The 15,256-nt window shown below is 47.4% G+C and overlaps 1 protein-coding gene across 1 annotated transcript in view; it reads left to right on the top strand.

Annotated features, from left to right (window-relative positions):
• Positions 1 to 3,699: 3,699 nt before the first annotated feature.
• OLFM1 (olfactomedin 1) overlaps positions 3,700 to 15,256 on the top strand; it is a 49,276-nt gene continuing 37,719 nt past the window's right edge. Inside the window, exon 1 of the mRNA XM_035113493.2 lies at positions 3,700 to 4,155. Within this exon, the coding sequence (XP_034969384.1) occupies positions 4,090 to 4,155 (66 nt within the window). The 5' untranslated portion in view covers positions 3,700 to 4,089. The remainder of the gene's footprint in view (positions 4,156 to 15,256) is intronic.

The following is a 15,256-nucleotide window of genomic DNA, read 5'->3' on the forward strand; positions in this document are numbered from 1 at the left end:
ACTGGAAAGGCACCCAAGGGTCACCTAGCACAGATAAATAATCCCTGGCAGATGGCCACCCAACTTCTTCTTAAAAATCTCCAGTGAAGGAGAGTCCACCACTTTCTAAGGGAGTCCTTTCCACTGCCAAACAAAACCCTTACCACCAGAAAGTTCTTCCAAATTATTCAGATTCTCCTTTCCTGTCATTTGAATTTCCTTTGTTGGAGGTTTTTAAAGAGAGGTTAGACCAGTGTTTCCCAACCTTGTGCCTCCAGCTGTTTTCGGACTACAATTCCCATCATTCCTCACCAGTGGTCTTGCTAGCTAGGGATGATGGGAGTTGTAGTCCAAAAACAGCTGGAGGCACAAGGTTGGGAAACACTGGGTTAGACTCTCACAGGGATTCTTTAGCTGTGCTTCCTGAATTGCAGGGGGCTGGACCATTCGATGATTCCATGAGTCTGACATGAGGAAGGTGTGTTGTGGTTTGGGATAAATGTCCTCCTTGGCCAAATTGGGAGCCAGTGCTAAAGGAAGCTGTGGTGCAGCTGCTCACCCTTCTATGGATACCTACAGTACTCTAGATTTCCAGAGATCATTCTTTGCAAGCTGTTAGAGCATTGCTGCCTATACATTATGCCTCTAAAGCACATTCTTTACCTCAAAGAAGTCTGGGTACAGTACTTTGTGCCTCACATAATTGTGATTTCCAGAAACCCTGAACAAACAACAGCGCATGGGCGTACCCAGCATGGGGCAGGGGGGGAGCTGCCCCCAGAAGCAGTATATATATATATAAATAAAGTGAAGATCACGTGGCTCCTCAAGAAGCACAAGGCGGCCGCTGCAGCTGCCGCCGCAGTGTCGTCGGACCCGCTGGCCCTGCTCAGCCCCTGCAGCAATGCCTTGGAGCCGTCGTGACTGCGGCCCTGCCTTGCCTCACCCTCGCCCGCCCCGCCACCACCCCCTCTCACTCAAACTTCTGCCCCGTGCTCAGCCGGAGACTCCACTGCCCGTTTCCCTCGAAGCGGGAAAGAGAGACGGCTCTGGAGCAAGTGCGAGCCTGCCTTGGAAACGAACTCCTCCTAGCAAGGCTGCAGTGCGCGGTGCGGCGAGCAGAGGCTGTGCTTGGAAGCAGCGCTCGCCGCGGCTCCAGGAGCCGAGCCGGGCCGGGCAAGCGCAGTCGCTCGCGCCCCTCGAATGGCAGAAGGCGAAGCGGAGTGCTCTGCCAGGCACCCTTCTCTCTGCCGCCGCCAGCCAGGGATTAATTGAACATCCTGAGAAGCGATTGGCTGGAGTCTTGGGAGATATTTGCATGAGCACCAGAGCCGAGGGAGGAAGGCTCCCCTTTGGATTTCTTTCCCCCTTCCCCTCCAAGGGAGGCTTCTTGTGGCTTTCTCTCCCCATCACTCCTCCCTCCCTCCCTTCCCCACGCAGTAGACCCTCAATGCCCACATTTGGAATGAGCAGCTGAGGGAATGAGACCTGGCGCAGTTCGCCACTGTCCCTAGGATCCATCCAGGTGGCTCCCGGGGAAGAGGCACCGGCCGCTGGCTATGGGACAGCAATCCAGCCCTGGGAGCAGCACAAGCGCCGGTCAGAGGAACCTGCCGGTACGCTAAGCAGGGGCGTGGGGTGGGGTGTTTGGAGGCTGCAGTTCTGGTCTGTTTGCACTTCTTTGGGAGGATGGCGATGCCGTCGGGCCCGCTGGCCTTGTAGCCCCACCCACGTTCCTACCCACTTCATGGCTCCTCCCCTCCCGTGCCTTGGCCCCACCCCTAAACTACCATGTCTCTCTCCCCCCCCCCTAGTTTTGATCCTGGGAACGTCCATGCCACAGCGGTCACCATCTTGATAAATTGTGTCCTATTTTTATACAAAAAGTATAAGACACCATATGATTTTCTTCTGAATTTGTAAATATTGGTTGTTGTTTTTAAGCGCACTGCTGCTGCCATTGCAGATAGTCTATCATTAGGGTGTGATTCCTGCATTGCAGGACTGGATGAGTCTGTGGTCACTTCCAACTCTAAATATTCTATGATCCGATGATGATGATGATGATGTCCATATTGCAGTTGGAATGAACAAGCAAAAGGGGGAAGATGCTCTGAGTCAGGATCTCATTGGAAAATCCTACCACTGTGAGTTTCTGGGTGGCAAGAGGCAGCAGCACCAGCATATGGGGAGTCAGGGCTTTGGGATATAGGACACAGTTCAGAGGCATATCTAGGGGTTGATGAAACTGGTCCCCGCCATGGGCACAAGCTCAGGGTGGTGCAAAAATGCCAAAGTGATATGAAGGTAGACCACTGGAGACTATGGCGTGTATAATGTATATTAATGTGGTAATGTGACACCTCTGTCATGGTGGGATCTTGCACCATGGCACAAAGATGCGTGAGTATTTTCACCCTTCCTCCTTGCCAAACAGTTACTCCAGATGCTTCGAGAACTTGAGTAACTTAAAATGTAGTCATTTCTAATGTGGCTATTGCAGTAAAGTGTTTTTTTCCCCTGTGGGGGTGCTGATACAGCTTGCCAAAGGCAAAAGGTACCCTAGGTATGCCTCTGAAACTTCCTTTCTGTATAAGGAAGTTTCTGTATAAGGAAGTTCTGTATAAGGAAGTCATGCTGGTCCAGCTAGCACAGTGGTGTAGACACTGACTGGGAGCAGCAGCAGCAGCAGCAGCAGCAGCAGCAGCTATCCAGAGTTTCCCAGCTCTATGTGGAAACACCACTAAGCTTGAACCTGGGAACTTCTGCAAGCAAAACAGGTACTCTTCCACCAAGCTATACATCATCCCAGAAATATAAAGTATGGTTCTAGTCCTCGTGGTTCTGAATAAAGAACTGAATGAAACAGGGAGAAAGCTGCCTTATATCTCAGCATTAATTATCTACACTGACTGGCAGCAGAGCTCCGGGGTTTCAGGCAGGGGGCATTTCCAGCCCTGCCTAGAGATGCAACTGGGGTTTGAGCCTGAGACCTTCTGCATGCAAAGCAGGTGTCCTGTACGCTGAGCTACCTCTCTTCCACAGAGGGACTGCTCTTCCTGGAAAGGCTATTACTGTACTGCCAGGGCGTGTCCGCTCAGTCGCTGCCCCCACCCACCCACCCACCCAGCTCCTTCACCTTGCATATTCAAAGCAAAGCAGTTGTCATTATTGGAGGAGGGGCACCCAATATGTCCCAATTTATCTCCAGTAAAGGTTCACTGACCGCGTGGACCTGCCCCTGAACTCCCCCATCCGTGGGAATATTGGGGTGGAGAGGGCATGAAGCGTAGCTGAAACAGGAGGTTTAGACGAGGGGCTACGTTTTCCCATTTGGAGCTGGGTGCATCTTCAGACGCGGAGGTCGGACCATAGAGAGCTGCTCTCGATCTGGGGGGAGGGGAAGTCTTTCCAAACACCCTGGACCCCTGGTCAGCCCCCTTCCCCTCCCACCCAATGCATCCACCCACCCGATCCAGCCTCACTTTCCCTCTGTTTAGTCAAATTCACCCCGCCTTGGCTGATGTCACATCCTGCTCCGACAGCCCCCCTCCTCCCAGTCAGTGCCTTGCAAAGCTTCCTCTCTTTCTCTCTTTTTCTTATTTTTAATCCCTACTTTAGCCCCCCCTTCTTTCCTCCTTCCTCCTCAACCCCCCCCCCCCCCGCGCGCTTTTTTTCCAAGGCAAACTTTTGGCAGGAGAGAGAAAGGAGAAAGACACACCATCCTTTGGGGTTGGCTTGAAATCCTTCCTCTCCGATGCTTTTCCGATCAGGGGAGCCATTGAAACACCCAGTGGGGGGGAATCATATAACCAGAGACCGGGAAAGGAAAGAGCTCTGAGAAGACGAGAGATAGAGGGGAACTGGGGGGCGCATTGCCAGAAATAGAGGAAGATGCCCGGGGGCGCTGAAGCTGGTCGCTGTCCCTTCCCAGGGTGGTGCTGAACCTCCTCAAGAGAGGCAGCGAAGCATCCTTTGCAACGGGCTGCGACGGAATCTGGGAGCTGAAGAGGCGGCGGCAGCAGGAAGGAAGAGACCCCCCCACCCCACCAAGCCCCGAGGACGAGGTGGCTCAGTCTATGCCCGAGCCTGGAGCCCCCCGCAAGAGCCATGCGACCCGCCAGCAAGCTCCTCAGCCTCATCTTCCTCCTCCTGATGGGCACAGAACTCACCCAAGTAGGTGCCTTTCACCCTAACGTCACCCCATCCTTCCTTCCCCCCTCCCATTAATGCCATGCACAACCAACACCACTCCACACACACACACACCCCAAAGCACAGAAGCTTTTCAGCTGTCCCCTCTCCACCGTTTTCCCTCACCCCACATTTCCAAACCAGCATGCCATTAAAGGTCATTATTTTCTCCTCCTCCTGTGTGTGTGTGGGGGGGGGGCTAAAATTGGTCTGGAGAGGGTGGGGGTGTCTAAGGCTGATGTATTTCATTTGTGGAGAACCGCTGCATCTTTGGAGATCAGGTGCCTGAATGCTCCCCCGCGCGCGCACACAAGCTGCAACTTCAATTAAAAGTTGAGGTCCTGCCCCAAAGGGCAGAGTCCCTTTTTCTGTTGTGCTTTCGCACTTTTCGTTTGGGGCGAAAGAGTGGGAAGGAGAGGAGACAGAGGTCGGCAGTGGCAGGAGCTATCCAATGTTCTGAGGCCGGGTCCTAGGTGCTTCCCCCACCACCCACAAGCTTGGGAGTGGTGCGGAGCAGGTGGGACGCTAGGGAGGAAGGGGGGAGGGGGAAAATGGGGGCGTTGCTTCTAGGGGAAGCCTTTAAAGGAAGTCTGGCCTGGCAGACACTTCTCAAGTTATTTAGCAAGAGGATCAGAAAGGAGGAGATGGGCATCCAAGACTTGAAACTGAAAAAGAGCTGCAGATCTCAAAATATCTATTATTTCATAGTTTTCAAACCCCTTGGAAGGGACCCAAGGGGTTTTCTACTCCAACCCCCTGCAATGCTTCTGAATATATATGCTTCCGAGTTCAGATTCTACAACCTGTGTCTTTTCCTGCCCTTTCAAGAAAACCAAAGGAAGTGGAGGGTGTTGGGATTTGTAGAGAGTGCTATTCAAATGCCACTTTGATGTTTCTTGCTGGAAGAGTGTGGGAGCCCCTCCCCCACCTTCACCTTCCCCTCTCCCAATCAGGTAAATGAGTCTGCAAGGGAGAAAAAGATGACTTTTTTCATTGGGAGTTATTTGCTTTTCTTCAGCCCGTTTTCCCATCCCGAGTTGGGGAGAGGGGATGGCGAGAAGTCCTCTGGATATTTTGTATCCGAGCTGTGTCTAAAGAGAGAAAGGAAGGGAGTAAATAGGAATAAGAAAAGGACCCTTTCCCCTGTTCAGAGGGGGAATCCTGCCATTTTCCTGCCTTTTCCTTCCCTTCCTTTGTTTCCCTGCCTGGTTTCCTTTGAACCTGAAATGTATTGAAAAGAGCACATCTTTAAAACTGCTTCCAACACAGGTCTGTTAATAATACAGAGGACTGGTGGCTGACTGGGTGGGTGTTAGAAGGTTGTGGGTTTTTTAAAAAAAAAATCAGGGATGGGGAGAAAAGGTTTGGGAGTGGGGAGGTCTGGCTTTTGGGGGGAGGCTGAAGAAGGCTTGCACCTGGCAATTAAAATTTCGGTGTGAGTGTGTGGAGAGAGAGGGGGGGGTTATCATGCCTATCAAGGGAAACTGCGCATGTCCCAGGGTTGGACAAAGGCAAGGGTGAAACGGGAAAGACTTGCCCTGAAATTGACAAAGAGCAGCTGGTCTGTTAATGTGCTGAGACTACACTGTGTCAAAGTATCCTTGCTGAATGGTACAATTCTCTATCTCCCACCTATCCCCATAGATGAATAGGGGAGGCATTTCTTACATGTATTGTCTCAAACTGGTAGCTGATGCCTCTTCCCCACCCACCACCCCCACACCTCCAGTGCAGCCCATACTCCTCCAAATTGCATATTGCATTTATAACCGGAGGCACCTGTTCTCCCCACACTGATCCCCCCATCTTTTTGGTCAAGTACAATGGAGGTATTTGTCAGGGAGAGAGGGAGGGGGACAGGTCCTTGCATTCTGCATCTGGACACAGGAATAGTGAGGGGAGAGGCAGGTGGGAAAGTATATGAGGTGGACAGTCTTCAGTCAGCATCACTCTCAGTTTATTGCACATACCCCAGAGATGGAGGGTGTTGGGTGAACCGGGTGGCAGAAAGGGCATGGCTTGTCTCCTGTGTCCTGAGACTGGTGGTGGTGACAATAATAAGAAATCAAATATCACACACACACACACACACACACACACACACACACACACACACACACACCATGCTTAATTGGGGAACGGCCATGGCTCAAGTGGCAGAGCACCTGCTTTGCATGCAGAAGGTCCCAGCTTCAATCCCCAATGGCATCTCCAGGTGGAGATGAGAATGTTCTCTGCCTGAAACCCTGAGGAGCAGCTGCCAGTCAGTGTCTAACTCAGTACAAGGCAGCCTTCTGTGTTCCTATTCAAATTAGCTTTTTACTCAGAACCATGAATCTTAATTTATTTGGGGGGGGAGAGGGCCACACAGCTCAGTGGCAGAGCATCTGTGTTGTATGCAGAAGGTTCCCCCATTCCTAATTATTCAGAACAATGAGGACTAGGTTGTTACTTTTTGTTTAGGGGAAGGGCCTTAGCTTAGTGGATTAGCATCTTATTTGCATGCAGGAGGTCCCACGTTCAACCCCCAATGGCATCTCCAGGTGGGGTTGCCTGAAGTCCTAGAGAGCTTCTGCTGCCAGTCAGTGTAGACAATACTGAGCTACATGGACCAATGTTTGGGCTCTGCACAAAGCAGCCTCCTAGCTTCCTATTAACTGAATTATGATTTGATAAATGCATATCAGGAGATTAATATTAATGTTCTTATTATTTCCAAACCAGAGCATCACTGATGATGACCACAAGTTGCACCATAGTTTACGGTACTGAAAGCATGTTACAGGGATTCAGTCATCCTTACATAACAACTCTGAGAGGCAGATCAGTATTGTTGTTATTTATCCCCTACAATGCAGGCTGAATGGGGAGAGGGGGTTGGCAGATAGGCCGAAATGAATTTATGGCTGAGGTGAGATTTGGAGGAGGGTGTCTCCTGGTCCTCTGTGCACTCTTGGCCAGAGAAGTGGTGCTGTGATAATGATGGCATTGGAAAGAATGCCTCCGGATGTGTGGGTTTCATTTTCCTGGCTTGCACTGCTCCAGTCCCAATGCAGGCCCACTTCCAGCATCCTGCAGACCTCCTGATAGGACAGTGTCTGCAGGGTGCCTTCTCCTGCACAACACAGGGCTTGGTGGGAGATGTAGGGGATTTTTATTGGTTTATTTCATGAATTTTATACACTGCTGAATTCTTTTAAAATAAAAACAACCTCAACATAGTTTACAAAAAAAAAATAGGTGAATGAAATTATCAATAAGTAAAATTAACAGTGATTTAAGACTTCCAAAAAAGTTAAAATAACAGTACGGTAAAATCAGATTAAAACTTGGAGCAACTTTCTAAACATCCAAGTAGGTTTGTCTAAACACAAATGCTTTTAGCAGGTGCCGAAAAGAGATGAAGATGCGTGCCCATTTTCAATAGGTAGGGAGTTCCAAAGTGTAGGTGCTGTGACACTAAAATATCAATTCTTTACAAATGCACAATGGTTATTATGTGGCACTTGTCACAGTGACAGTTCTACCCATTACAGCAGTCAAGTGGGCATATATGAGGGATGGTGTGACCTTTTGGGAAATCTGCATAAGGCTTTATACACCAGTACAAGCACCTCAAACCTAGTCTAGATTTATTATGTGAATATTGTGTAATGGATTGGAAGCCGTGGTTGTGTGGGCTTCCAGGAGAATAGCAAAGGTGCCTGTCTGATGTAGTTGGTTGTTGGGCATGCAAATAGATCTGAGGTGAGGGCTGTGGAAATATTTCCACTTCCACAGTTCCAAGTTAAAAGCAGCAGGGCAGTGTAGGGAGCTCACTTCTGGAGGAAATGCTTCTCTCACACACAATTCTGACCGTACATCTGACTGGACACTGCTAAAGCTTCTCCAGGCTCCCAGTTAAATCCTGGTGAAGATAAGGGTATAGGAAGATAGCTAGATGGATAGTCCGTCGCTGTATACGGCAACTTTCTAAATTCTATTGTAATCTCGCCCTTTGTTCAGAACAATGAGGACTGGAATCTTGCTTTATAGAGGTGAAGGACCACCGCTTAATAGTAGAGAAACTGCTTTGTGTGAAGAAACTTGAAACCCTGCAGAGCTGTGGCCACTCAGTGTGGACCCCACACTGAGCTAGATGGGCCAATGATCTAACTCAGTATAAGACAGCTTTACTATGTTCCTGGGAAGGGCAGTAGCTCAGTAACAGAGCATCTGCTTTGCATGCAGAAGATTCCAGATTAAACCCCTGGCATCTCCTGGTAGGGTCAGGAATTTTCCCTGCCTGAAATCCCTGCTTAGATGCTGCCAGTCAATGTTGACAATTCTGAGCTTGATAGACCAAGGCTCCTATGTTCCTGCTCCTTGCTTTGCTAACTCAATGCTATTTGATTTCTGCAAAGGAATCTTCCTGGGCTGTTCAAATTGAAGCTTTTGCTCTTTCACCACCTAGCCCAGTTTCTAATTCCTGCACTCTGCAGGGGTTTCAGGTTTCCATTAATCTTGCTCACCTGACACACACAGTCCTCACTAATGGCTTTGTTCCGTACTCCACCCTGTCCCCATTGCCTGCAGGATCTCATTTATATTTCTGTGCCAAATCTACATTTCCAATTCCTTCTCCTGGCCTCTCTCTTTCTCCTCCAAGCCACTGTCTTCCCATCCCTGCTGAAAACCAGCCCAAGAAAGGCATTGTTGACCTTTTAAGGAGATACTGTACAATGTTTTGGTCCACGGGGAAAGGTTTGTGTTTGTTCATGATGGCTCAGAAAAACAGTGTTCATGGCTAAACGCAACAATGTGCATTCTGCTTTCAGAGCCAACGGAACAGACATTGCAATAGTGTAGCAAAGGCGCTGGGTTTACCCAAAGATTGGGGGGGGGGGGGTTGCACGTCGCACTCATGTGACATCATACACGTATCCCAACACTATGTAGGCCAGACCAGTGCATCCTACCAGAAAGCTGCACCAGCCTATGTGGTGTAGGGAGACACCACGAAGGCCGGTGCAGCCTTCCACTAGGGCTCACTGGTCCCCATGGTGTCAGAAGATGCTGCAGGGGCTGGCACGGCCTAGCATGAGGTCGCACAAGCCTGTGCAGCATCTCCCAGGCTAGCGGAGCCTTCTACTGTGTCAGGAGATGTTGCACAAGCAGGTGCAACCTTGCATCTCCTGACACTGTGCAGGCCATTGCAGCCTTCCATTGATGCTACGCTGTGCTCGGCTTGGCAATTTGGCCTTCTCCACCCTCTCAGTATTTGGGGGACTGAGCCCCCTGCTAAGGAATATTGAGGAGGCTGATGACGCCTCAACCCCCTAGAGTCTACAGCACATGCCTGAGTAGAGTAGGAAGATCAGCTCATGAGAGCATAAGAAGAGCACTGCTGCTTGATCAGGCCAACGGCCCATCTAGTCCATCTAGTCCAGCTTCCTGTTCCCACAGAGGCCAACCAGATGTCTCTGATAAAATGGTGAATGAAAGCAGACCCGAGAAGGATGAAATGGGAAGTGGAATTAAAGAGGACTCAGAAACTTTGGAGAACAATATGGATGAAGGATTGCTAAATTAGGAGGGCGAGGTGGTAGAGCTGGAGGCAACAGATGGTGAAATGGAAAAGTCCTTCACACAGGTGTCTCGAGGAACAGATCAGCCAAATGGCAGGGCTGTGATGACGTTGGAGGAGTGGAATGGAGCCATGGATAGGGAGATGGAGAGAGATTCTGAGCTGGCAGAGATAGAGTTGAGAGGGAAAGGACTCTGTGTACAAGTTGGAGTGAATTGAGAGGGGAAAGTTATCAAACCTCTGGTGCTTTTCTTGGAAAAAATAATGAAAGAAGCGTAAATGGAAGGGATAATTTTTAAAATCAAGATGTAAAACCACTGCAAATACAACAGGAAATGGGAATGGAAGATACGGATTTGGGTGCAATCTAATTAATACATAATAAGTAAAGAACTATGGAATATTATTCAATATATTATCACAATGGAGGGACTCTTGTGTGGACAAGGCTCAAAGGACTTGATTTGATTAGAGAAAATCTATTTCTGGCATTTATTAATAATAATTATTATAAATAAATTTAGGACTTTATTGTATAAAAAGGAAAATCTGTTTTGTGTATAAGGGAATCTGGGTCTGAAGACTAGGAAAATATTGCCTAACAGAAAGTTGATCGGTTGGGTGTCATTCTAAAGTGAATATTTTGAATAATTTCCTTTATGTAACTGACAGGTGGGAAACTGGAAATCCTTTATATTTTCCTATTTTTTGTGTTTCCTTTTCTACCCCCCATTTTTGTTTTTATTTAGATTTGTTTATTTTATCTTATTGTAATACAAAGCCTTATTAAAATCTTATTTAAAAAGCAACAACAATGAAAAGAACCAGGTTCGATCCCTGATAACATGCAGCTAAGGCTACGAAAATAAAACCCTGGAGAGCCACAGCCTATCAACAGTACTTAGCTAGACAAAACAATGGTCTGACTCTGCCTAAGGCAGTTTTCAAGGTTCCTGTTTAATTCAGCTATTCATTCCAAACTAAGGGCCACAGCTCTCTCGTAGAGCACCTGCTCTGCATGCAGGAGGTCTTGGATTCAATCCCTTATGGCATCTCCAAGTGAGGCTGGGAATGTCCCCTGCCTGAACCCCGGGAGAGATGGTGCTAGTCACTGTAGGTAGAGTTGAGCTAGATGGACCTGGGGTTTGACTCGGTATTAGGGAGCTTGCTTGCTCCCTACTTAATTCAGTCCTTTATTCAGAACTAGGTGGAACAGAATCGTCTTTAATTTGGTGGTCAAGGGCCATAGCTCAGAGGTAGAGCACCTGCTTTGCATGCAGAAAGTCCCAGATTTAATCCCCAGTGGCATCTCCAGGTAGGGCTGTGAATGTCCCCTGCTGAAGCCCTTGACAGATACTGCCAGTCAGTGTAGACAATACTGAGCTGGATGAACCAGCGACCTGACTCAGTATAAGGCAGCTTTTTACATTCTAGATTTGTCCATTCATAGCAAGTCCATGACTGAGCTGGGTCTTTTCATGCTTTTGATTGCTTTATTCCAACCTGCTCTCATATGAGGTGTGGAAACATATAAACTGAGATGATGCACCAGACATGTCACTAATGACTAGCACTTAGTAATCTGTGTGCAGATCACTTTGCATTCATTATCTTAATAATTTTTATAGTAATCAATTATGGTAGGGTGTGTTTGGGGGCCTTTGCTTTATTTTGCCACCCCTTCCCCTGAATCAAACTATTTCATTCCATTTCTCATTTCTCCAGTCATAACTTTATTCCCAACCCCTGCCGTTTCTGTATCAATATGCAAAAAAGAAATATCGCTCATAAATGTTTGCCTGTGTTTTTGTGCACTTCTCTCCTAATATGCATCCAAACATGTACATTTTTGCAAGAAATTTTCCTTAATCAACATAATGTTACATGCCACCCCAATCTCCGTGAGTGGTGCGAGATTCCAGAGTTTGCAAGCAGGGCCAGATTTAGGTTTGATGAGGCCCTAAGCAACTGAAGGTTATGGGGCCCTTTATATGTCCAGCTGTCCTTTGTCAACAACAAATTGTCACTGTTTTTTGTGTTGAATATATGCTATATGGTAATTTATAGACCTAATAGGTATTTAAAGCCATTTGCACATAACAGATACGAGCCTACACAACACAAAACACTGTTGCTGTGTGTAGGTTTTATTTTGTTTGTTTTTATCTTATATTTTGGAAGTGTAAATCCAGGGGGTTTGTCCTTTAAATTTTTGTGGGGCCTCCAAGTTTGTGGGGCCCTAAGCTATAGCTTGTTTAGCTTATATGTAAATCCGGCACTAGTTGCAAGTGGTTTATTTACACATACATACAACCTGCACCTAGATGGAGAAAGTGCAGGGCATTTACATCCCAAGAGGGTCCTGTTTCTCCCATTTCTGGAGCCTCAGATTCCAAGAGACCCCAAACATCATGTCTGACACTCAGACCTGAAACATAAAACAGACTGCCTGACTTCATTCTCTGGGGCCCCCTCCTGCTTGCAAAAGAAACACTTCTTTTCCTATATTGCTTACCTCATCACCCACTGTAACCCAGGAAACTTTCCCCACCCATCTCTGGTATTGTCTTTTGCTAATTACCCAGAGTTCAGGGCAGGGTGTCCTCACACATCGAGCTCTGCTAGGCTGGCCTGGGTCATAAGCACTAGCAGGGTCTAGAGATTTCCAAGTCTGGTACAGTTTAATCAAACCTTGATTAACTCTAACTTTTACTAAATCCAAAATTTTTTGGGGAGGATCTGGCACCCAGGAGTTTAGGGGATCCTTGTCCCCTCAAAACTTATAACAATAACATAAGCATTTTGGGTCCACATTCTCCTCTAGTGTTGGAGTCAGACTGTGTACCAGCTATACTCGGAGTAGACTCATGAAAAGGAATGAGCCTAAATCAAGCATGTCCACTGCTTCTCTCTCTCTCTCTCTCTCTCTCTCTCTCTCTCTCTCTCTCTCTCTCTCTCTCTCTCTCTCTCTCTCTCTCTCTCTCTCTCCTTAATTTCTTAACTTATATCCAGTGTTAGAAACTGAGATATGAAAGCTAGGAGCTAACTGGCACCTTAAACCTAGGTTATGGGCGCAACAAAGGAATGTCTATGCACACTTTTTTATAACAAGAATACATAGCTGAAAATGAATGAACTGCAGCTAAAATATTATGTTCATTTTTCACAAGGTCTAGTCCTTCCCCTGCCTACCCCCCTAATATTCTTCACAGGGTCTCTTCTCCAGTCTTCAGGGAGTAGCTGGAAGAGGAGAGGCAGAAAAAAGGTCCTCCTTTCCTTCCACTCTCCTTATATCCCTGCCTTTCCGCTCGAAGGATCCCAGAGTGGCAAAGAACAGGCAATAAAATCGTAATAAACATCTTTAAAACAATTATAGTGCAGATGCAGACTGGGAAAGATCTCCATTTCAAAGGCTTGTCAGAAGGGGAAGGTATTCAGTGGATGCCAAAAAACAGTGCTTTTCTAATACCAAAAGGAAGTGAGTTCCAAAAGGAAGGTGCAGCAACGCCAAAGAACTGATTCCTTTCACTGTGCAGAACAGACCTTCTGATAAGATGGCATTTGCAGGAGGCCCTCTCCCACAGAACACAGTAATTGACTGGGTGTGTGGGACTTTATGCACCAAAATCAGCACCTTGAAATTAGCCCATGGTCAGGTGTTGTGTCTACCCAGAGAGCCAGCCAAGAGCCTCCTCCCTTCATCACCAACAGTCCAAGAGAGGGAAGGACAGAATGGATTCCAGGATTCAGCCATGGACTAGAATGACGTGTATGTGTTTTGTAAGCAAAGTTCCGTTTATCTTGAGTGTAGGTAAGTAGATAGATAGATGATAGATAGATAGATAGATAGATAGATAGATAGATAGATAGATAGAATTTCAGTTGTGACTCCACACTTTTATGAAAGTCTTGGTGTTTTCTTCTATTCTGCTATGGTCTACTCTAGGGAATAATGCAATAAACACAATTCACTCATTTGTGTTGATTAAAAACTCTGGAAGCTCATATTGAAGAAGGTCCACTCTTGTGGGGAAATCCACTTCCCTTCAAAAGTGGTCCCAGATATATATATATACGTATATATATATAGAGAGAGAGAGAGGGAGGGAGGGAGGGAGGGAGGGAGAGAGAGAGCCGGCCCCTGGAACCCAGAGTGGCTGGGTACTGAGATCTCCAGCCTCATCTTGGCATGCACAGGATTGTGTTGATTGTGCACTCCCACTTTGTTAAGCAGCATGGAACCAGGTGCCTGGTGTTGTGAAAGAGGGTCTCATCCATGCAGGATTGAGCACCGGAAAAAAGGACTGGACTCTGTGGCCCTCCCCACAGCTCCCACCATGCCTGGTCATTTGACATGATGACTTGAGTGCAGCAACATCTGAAGGGCACCGAGCTCCCTGACCAATGTTAGAAGACTTGGGTCTTGTCCACCTCTCTGCTTGTTCTGTGTCTAGAAAGCATGGGGTTAAGAGGGTTTTTTGCTTGTCCCATGCTTTCTAGCTAGCCACAGGCCTGAGTGGTTTTTTCTGTTTGCCCCACTACTTTCCCCAGGAAAACCCACTGTTTATGACTGAATCAGAGCAAACATCAATCCATGGAAAACCCAACAAGCGTATGCTCTAATTCAGTGATAAAGAGTGGGTTTTCCCAGAGAAAAGCGACTGGACAAGTGTGGAAGTGTGGATGAGCCCTTAACCCAGGGGCAGCAATTCAAATGGGCAAGTTGCAAATTGGATTGTGGTGGATTGAGTTCAGATCTTGCCTCTCTGCCACAGATCAGGCCAACCAGCTCCATATCTTTGCTGCTCAATCAATTCCAGCAATGCCTGTGGCTCAAATCTGGGGCACTAATCATGTCATATGTTATTCCTTGCCACCTGGCCATAAAAGAGCAAAACAGATGAAGATCAGGAAAAATAACTATGAACCCCCCAAATTTAGGATCCTCTCCAAACTGGCACCAAAGTTTTGCAGGATTTTTTCCTGCAGCATTTTGCAGCGAAAAAACAACAACCATGTTTCAGTACTCCACAAGCTGAGCAATTGATATATCAAACACGGGTTTGTACTTTGCATGAACTATGAACCCCGACATTTTGGATCCTCTCCAAATGGTGCCAAAGTGTGAATCCACAGCCAAGCAAATGGAATAGATGGCTTCTTGTTCATAAACTAACCTTGGACCCTCTCCACATACAGAGAGAGACACACACAGAGAGACACAGACACACACCCCTCCACTGGTCAATGCCTCTTATGCTCTTCACCTGTCCAATTCAGTTCAATAGCAATTAGTTTGGCATCACTTTGCACAAGGACACTAATCCTGATTATGAGGACAGATAAGACCAGTAATAAATATGACCTGAGGCTGAAAATTACCTCTCTCTCTCTCTCTCTCTTTATTGGTGAAAGCTGAAGTTGGTGAAATGTGACATGAATTGGCTCATGAGATGAGGCAGCTACCTCAAGTGATGGACTGGAGGGTTGCCATTTGATTCTTCCTCCGTTTCCACG

Source organism: Zootoca vivipara, chromosome Z (assembly GCF_963506605.1).
Source record: "Zootoca vivipara chromosome Z, rZooViv1.1, whole genome shotgun sequence".
Lineage (NCBI taxonomy): Eukaryota > Metazoa > Chordata > Lepidosauria > Squamata > Lacertidae > Zootoca > Zootoca vivipara.